We start from the raw sequence: 8,106 nt of genomic DNA, 5'->3' as shown, positions 1-8,106 counted from the left end.
AAAGTGGAATTGTACTGGTACTTTTATGCATCTGATTATTATAAAAAAGGATGTTTGATTTGTTTGAGTGCTAGGTTGCTGAAATAAAGCACACTTTTGTGAAGGTCTCTTGGTTTTGAAGTTGAGTCATTCTATAATAAAACTGTTCAAGAACAGTCAGACTGTTTTTTCCTCACTGATAAAGCACTGCAACAATGTGTGTAATTTCTTACACTCTCCAATTATATTACAGTACTTCAAATACTTGCACCTTGTGCAAGCACGTTTCACATCTTGCCCATGTAGTGATAGGATGTAGAGGTTGTTCATTCAAAGTTGAATTTATCTGGTGTGTAAAATCTTACTGATTTATATCAAGCAGCAAAGGAACACAGTGAAATGAATCAGTGTTGAGATTTCTTTTCTGAAGTCATGATTTTGACACTTACAAATATGACTGCTGAACATCTAGATAAATTTTTTTAAGAATTCTGCTGCTCTGGTTAAGAATTCAGTTATGGAATTGTTTTGTTTTTAGAAAACATAAAAACAAAGAGATAAGAAGCATTGGGTTTTTCAGTTAAATTGCATCATGTGTTTGTAACATTTGCCATGATTTCATATTGATCCTCTTGCCTTCTTTGAACATAAGCTCCCGTTTGGCACTATTAGGTGCTGCCATTGGTGAGGAAACTGAAGTCATTTGAGTTATGAGTAGAGAGCATGTTTGAAAGGTATGTACCAATTTTTCACACCTGTGCGACTTTAATGGTTTTTGGTTGGGGAGTGCTAACCTGTTACTTCTGGGTGCAATCCACTATAAATGCATGCTTTCTGAAGTCAGTCAGACTTCAGAAAGACCCCTACAGGGTCTTTGCCCTAAGCATACAGCTCTGTGCTTATAGGCCTTCCCTGTTTCATTTTTTGGTAGGGATTGTTCTACTGCACGTATTATTTCCATATTGTGTGAACAGTATTTTCTGACTCATGGGAGATAACAGGGAAGATACATATATACATTGCAGTACTGCATGGTGGATCTGTGACGGTGTTGTTATGGAGACCTATTTCCTTTTACTCATAGTTTTACTTGTGGAGTAGAAGGTGAGAACATAGTTTGTTGTGGGGGAGATGGTAGCTAGTGGTCATGTTGATTCTTAGGAAAAAACGTTAAACTAATAAGTTACACTCGTTGATTCTGCAAAAAAAAATCAAACAAAAGCAAAACTAGTATACATGCTGCAAAAAAAGCTGCTGCAAAACTGTTGTAAATATCCACACTGTAAAACTCATGATGGTAATAAAACTAATTTTCATCTGGAAGTTATATATGAGCATTAGGTATCAATTTCCACTTGGAATTCGCTTGTGAATAGGTGACACCAACCAAAGTGGGTTTAGATTATGCCAGAATAAATGTTGATTGCATAAAACCTTTGGTTAATGTGTGAAAGACCCCATGATACTAAATGCAGTGCAGTGTATACAATTTTGAATGTGCACATCTGTGTGTGATGGGCGTTAGAGGTCATCATGAATATTTAAAATGCACTCCTTCTTAGTAATAGCTGGTCTTTTCGTTGCCCATAGAACTTGGGTCAGTACAGGGGGTACCCTTATTGGATGCTAGTTATTCAAGACTGTCCAGTTTCTCAAATAATTGTCTGTTTATAAATGCCTGTTTTATATTTAACTGCTGGTAAAAAGATTTCCCTTTCCATATAAAATATAAAAGCTCCTCCAAGTTTTAGTCAATAGAATAGCTTGTGGAAAACATTGGAATATAGCATACAAAAATTAAATCCTGTACTTGGATATATGATATTGCTATCAAGCTAGCTTGTGTAGGAAAGGAGGGGCTAAGAAAGCGACGAGAAAATGTTTTGTGAAATAGATCAAATTGAGAAGTGTGTTTGTGTGTCTGTGGTATGTGTGTTTTCCCCCATTATGGCAGATGTGTGAAGCAAGTATATTTTTTAAAGAGCTGGTCTCAGTCATACTACTAAGTCAATGTTTCTTTCAGTTGCGTTATACTCCATTTATGTACTGTTCCTTCACTTCCCCACAAGTGATTTGATTATAAATCTCTAAAATTTCTTGGATTTAGTCTTTTTGAAGACATTTTTTAAAAAAGTTTTAAAGAGATGATGAAAAGTTTAAACATGCTGATGGCTAATGGTATTGTGATCTTGGCTTGACAAACTTTTAACACAAGAAGCCTGAAATATGTAATTTGAAATACAAAATTTTACAGTGTAGTTATTGAAGTAGCCAACCGGGCTCTCAATTTCTCTGTCACCTGCTCAGATGCTATGAGTCTACAGAGAGCTGAAAATGTGCACAGAAATAAATGCATATTATAGCCAACGCTGCCTCTGTGTGATCTGTTTTTCCAAATAATTGTTCAAACTTGGCATGTATTTGAGCTATTGACATCTTGTTTCTGTTGTTATTATTGAGAGGTCTTCTTGTTTTTGAAGCAAGCAATGGCCAAGAGTCAAGCAATATTCTAATTCTCAAGACCTTCGAACAAACTTTTTGAATTGTGTTATCTGTGACAAAGCCAATGTATCTGATCTATACTTTTTTCTCTGTTGAAGTCCTGTTAATATTTTTCACTATAAAACAAAAACCACAATCTTTTGAAATCCTGTAAATAGGGTGTTCCTTACAACATTATGTATGTATGCTGTGAATGGAAACAATTGCTGCAAGATGAAATGTGTAAAGGCATTAAGAGGCTGTGCATGCATGGGACCTCGGAATGACATATACTGGGAGCTGCAGTTTCCTAAAATAAAATTTAAAAATCAATAAACTAAGAAAATGTAACACCCTGCATTTGTTTCCATATGTAGTAAGAAACCTTTTAGAATACTTCTTGCTGTGTCATCTACTCTCTCAGCTTAATGCGGATTCTTTCTCCCTAAGCAACTGCTGCATTACACATTCTAAACAGAAAATAAGTACCTATCTTGTTTGGTGACTACATTAAACTTGGATCTCCACCGTGAAGAAGAAAAAATGTGGTTTTGGTCTTTTCGGTTTCCAGTGAATCTGTATAACTGCATAAAAATCAAAATTAGGTACCTGGGTATCATCTTGCACAAATGGTGTCTCATTGTTTATCCTCATTGCTAGAGGAAACTCTTGCATTTTAATATCCAATGCAGATATTTCACATTTGATCATGCATGCGAGTTACATAAAGGCTTCTATATCAAATTCCTAGGTTGTTGAAGAAAGAATAAACTTGGTTACTAGATACAGTGAGGGGGGAAAGTATTTGATCCCCTGCTAAATTTCCCTGTTTGCCCTCTGACCAGTCCATAATTTTGATGGTAGGTTTATTGTAGCTGTGAGAGACAGAATAACAGGAAAAACCCCAGAAACCCAGAAGACAAAAGTCAGAGATTGATGTGCATTATAATGAGTGAAAGAAGTATTTGATCCCCTATCAACTAGCCAGATGTCAGGCTACCTGGTATCATCACTGAATGTAACCAGCTGAGATTAGAAGCACCTGCTATAAGGGAGAGGTTTTACCTGTAATCCCAGCTCGTTACAGTTCCTATACAAAATATCCACCTGCCGATGGAAGCAATCAATCCAGCAGATTCCAAAGTAGCCACCATGACCAAGACCAAAGAGCTGTCCAAGGATGTCAGGGACAAGACTGTAGACCTGCACAAGGCTGGGCTGGGCTACAGGACTATTGCCAAGCAGCTTGGTAAGAAGGTGACAACAGTTGGTGCAATAATTCGCAAATGGAAGAAACACTAAATAACTGTCAACCTCCCTTGGTCTGGGGCTCCATGCAAGATCTCATCTCGTGGAGTTGCAATGATCAGGAGAACGGTGATGAAGCAGCCGGGAGGGGGGGGCTTGTCAATGATCTCAGGGCAGCTGGGACCATAGTCAGCATGAACACAGTTGGTAACACACTACGCCGTGAAGGACTGAGATCTTGCAGAGCCTGCAAGGTCCCCTTGCTCAAGACAGCACATGTACAGGCCCGTCTGCAGTTTGCCAATGCACATCTGAATGACCCAGAGGAGAACTGGGTGAAAGTGTTGTGGTCAGATGAGACCAAAATCGAGCTCTTTGGCATCAACTCAACTCGCCGTGTTTGGAGGAGGAGGAATGCTGCCTATGACCCCAAGAACACCACCCCCACCATCAAACATGGAGGGGAACATATTATGTGTTGGGGGTGTTTTTCTGCTAAGGGGACAGGACACCTTCACCGCATTGAAGGGACGATGGATGGGATCATGTATCGTCAAATCTTGGGTGAGCACCTCCTTTCTACAGCCAGGGCATTGCAAATGGGTCAAGGATGGGTATTCCAGCATGACAATGACCCAAAACACACAGCCAAGGCAACAAAGGAGTGGCTCAAGAAAAACCACATTAAGGTCCTGTGGAGTGGCCTAGTCAGTCTCCAGACCTTAATCCCATTGAAAATCTGTGGGGGGAGCTGAAATCAGCCTCAAAATCTGACTGACTTGGAGAGGATCTGCAAAGAGGAGTGGGACAAAATACCTCCCGAGATGTGTGCAAACCTGGTGACCACCTACAAGAAACGTCTGACCTCTGTAATTGCCAACAAGGGTTTGCCACCAAGTACTAAGTCATCTTTTGCAAAGGGATCAAATACGGTACTTATTTCACTCATTATAATGCGTATCAATCTCTGACTTTTCTGGGTTTCTGGGGGTTTTCCTGTTGTTATTCTGTCTCTCACAGCTCCAAGAAACCTACCATCAAAATTATGGACTGGTCATTTCTTCGTCAGAGGGCAAACAGGAAAATTTAGCAGGGGATCAAATACTCCCCCCCCCCTTACTGTAAGAAATGACACCTTAACCATTAAAAACTCTTGCTTTGTAATCTTCAGGCTTCCACATTTCAGTCACAAGGTGCAACTAAACACACCATCAGCTGCTTCTATAGGTTGCTGAATGGATGCTAACATTTCAGCATGGCCTGAGATCCAGAGTAAGCGAAAGGATCTTGCCCTCTTTAGCAAAAATCTGCTCCCTCAGGCTGTATCCTTACCATAACTATGGTTCCTCCTTACACAGGAACCAAAGCCAATGCATTACCATAAAATCATTTTAGATTCAGTGTTTGCCGTGAGAACTTATTTGCAGGTAGTTTTGGACAGGGCAGAGGGGAACTTAGGTAATGTTAACATGAGTAGTGCAAGGGAGGGCTGAAGTTAATCACTTGGGGCTATTTCAGGTGCCTTGTTTTTTGTTGTTGTCTCCCTTAGGTAATTTAAGCCCAGTGCCTTGCCTATGATTTGAGCTGAAGCACAAGAGCCAAAGGACTCTTAGCTAGGGCTGGGCAAAATCCTTCTGTTTAGAATACTTGGGGCTGCTATTGTTGCCATTTTATGATGTCACTTCACTACTGTATTTCATCATACCGGTAGATCCAGCAGGTCCAAGTACAAGTTCAAGGCAAGTGATTAATTAGGAGCTTGGTACATAAAATATATGTAATCATGTCTTCTGAACCAATGGCTGATAAATATCAAATTCCAAACAATGTAAGCTAGGTCCATTTTTTACTACCAGTGAATAATAAATTCTCATGCCTAGTCAGATATACCAGCTCCTTCATACTTAGATGGACTTCTCTATTACTACTGCTATCAGGAAAGGGTTCCAACTCTTCCCAGGCACTCTGTTATGACTGGTGAAATGGTACAGTTGATTTAAAAGTGCTTGAAAACTAGCTAAAATTGATTTTCATGCACCAGTACTGTGAACCCAAAGAGGGAGAAGTTGTTTACAAATGTGCTCCCAACCATGGTAGATTCAATTCAGCAAGTTTGTGATAAGCATTTCTCTAATTTTCAGAGGGATAGCTGTATTAATCTGTCGTAGCTATTTTTGAATGGTGGAAGAATCCAGATTTTTTGCTATCCTGGGCTCATTTGCTATCCTGGGCTGCTGCTTGTACACAGAGGCTATCCTAGCCATGCCTTCACGTACATTTTTTTTAAGTGGGGGTGGCGGGAGCAGGAGCATCTATATCTGCAGTTATGATTGCATATTTTTCCTAATGGAAAATCATGGAAAACACTCCAGCTGTATTTGTGTACCACTTTGTTCATGTGTTTCCATTCTCTGTAAAAATATGTAAGCAATCATAAGTTTGAATGCCCTACATGGGAACGAAAATAAACTGTTTTAAATCAGTTCACTGGGGGAATTCATACCTATTATGACTTGAGTCTAGATGTTTGCTGTTTGCATTTTCAGTAATAGTACAACTAGTTTTATTTTTACAAAAAAATACAATACTAGAAAATGCTCAAATACAACTTGATAAAAATGGAAGAAAATACACCGATGAACAGAGTTCTAAACACTTTGTTTCTTCTTTGCAGCAGAAGCACAATATATCGGAAGGCTTTAAAGTCCATGCATTCATTGTTCAGGATGCAGTGGAATCGTTATTCCCAGGCAATAATGATTTTGCTGAAGTTAACAAAAACTCCTTTGTTGGGTGCACTGGAAAACAAATTTTGAAAGTCAGTAATGTGGATATGGTTCTTTGACATGACTTTTTAATGAAATAAAGTTAACAAACCAGCAAGAGTTACAAACTCGGTGCAAGTTACTTGGATGGTCATGGAAACAGAAATCTGCTGCTGGACAGTGTTTTCTGCTTGGATTCTAAAAGGCCACAATTTAAAGACAACAAATACATTTCTCCATGACAGGGGAAAATGCACAATTTTTTGTTAGTGCTGGTCCTGGTAAAGGGGTTTTCCACTATCTTTTAATTGTGACTAGTCTCTCTCTCTCTCTCTCTCTCTCCCCGCCCCCAATAGGGTGGAATATTTTTGCTGTTGAGGATAGTTTCTATTTCACCACTTTATCACCTATACTCTGGGAGATACAATAGTGGAGATGTATGCTGAAGCACTGGTAGAGACAGGAAAAAATAAATTGAGGAAAGGATCAAGAAATGATAAGGCATCGCTGAAAGTAGATATCAGGGTTATTTGAGGGGATAGATAAACGCTCCCTGCAGCACTGAAGTTACAGCCATTGCTCAGGCAGTAAAGCTAGTATTAAAATTCTGAAGAGCACAGCATGGTTCAGACTTGGGATGGAGATACAAATTGCTAGAGATGGCCAATATGGTGCCCTCTAGGTGTTGGACTACAGCTCACCAGGGATGCTGAGAGTTGTAGCTTAGCAACATCTGGAAAGCATTATTTTGGCTATTCCTGTTATAGGTTGTAGTTAATAGGCGATACATGCACTATTCAAGTCACACAACTCTCACTACCACTCTGAGGTTCCCAGCAATTTAAAAGTACAATTTAAAAGAGTTTTAGTTGGCCTAGCAAAGTAATTTTTTGTTTTATACAAAGTGCCTCTGAACCCAAAGCACAGACTGAAGTGTGAAGAACAACTCAGGTTATATATATATATATATATATTTAAGCACAAATATAATGTGACTCTTGGGCTCATGCACACATCTTGTGTTTATAGAGCTACTTTGAACTATAGAATTTCTGAGTTCAAGCTTTTCTCTCTAGTGATGCATGAAGCAATTTGTTCTTCAGAATTTTCATAATGTCCATTATATAAAGGAAGTTCTCAGATATTTTTGATACATAGATATAAAATAATTGATTGGAGGCAGAAAGTGGGCAGGAACAGGCATATATAGAGTGCCAGGAAAACATCCCATTTTCAGGATTTTTCTCCTACATCCATTGCAATGCTTAATAGCACCAGTAAAACGTTATTTTTAGATTTATTACCCACTTCACCAGACAGTCGCAGGATGAGATACTAACAGTTTGAAACAAATTACAATCACAACAAGAGTGGGTTATAGAAATATGTAATAATGCATAATGAAGGTGCCAGACGGCTGTAGGGAGGGAATTCCAAAACTACCACAATTATGGGAGTGAAACATTTAATACCTTGTAGTTGATGGAGTAAAGCATTTACACATGTTTAAGTTGCAAATGGTGCATTTACAAAGCTCTGTGAATAATGCTTTTTTAATATTTGCCATCACTCCGAATTAAGAGTACAAGGCATGGTTACTGTTTGATAAAGTGCAAAAAAATGTGAAATTCTA

At 38.8% G+C, this 8,106-nt stretch overlaps 1 protein-coding gene across 4 annotated transcripts in view; it reads right to left on the bottom strand.

Annotated features, from left to right (window-relative positions):
• Positions 1-5,604: 5,604 nt before the first annotated feature.
• LOC118084806 (uncharacterized) overlaps positions 5,605-8,106 on the bottom strand; it is a 32,486-nt gene continuing 29,984 nt past the window's right edge. For all 4 annotated transcript variants that reach the window (XM_035114796.2, XM_035114795.2, XM_035114794.2 and 1 more), the window contains one exon: positions 5,605-6,506. In XM_035114796.2, coding sequence (XP_034970687.2) covers positions 6,449-6,506 — 58 coding nt within the window. In that variant the 3' untranslated portion in view covers positions 5,605-6,448. The remainder of the gene's footprint in view (positions 6,507-8,106) is intronic.

The sequence above is a fragment of the Zootoca vivipara genome, chromosome 4 (genome assembly GCF_963506605.1).
Source record: "Zootoca vivipara chromosome 4, rZooViv1.1, whole genome shotgun sequence".
Lineage (NCBI taxonomy): Eukaryota > Metazoa > Chordata > Lepidosauria > Squamata > Lacertidae > Zootoca > Zootoca vivipara.
The sequence above is the reverse complement of the archived record's forward strand: the minus strand, read 5'-3'. Positions and strand labels throughout refer to the sequence as shown.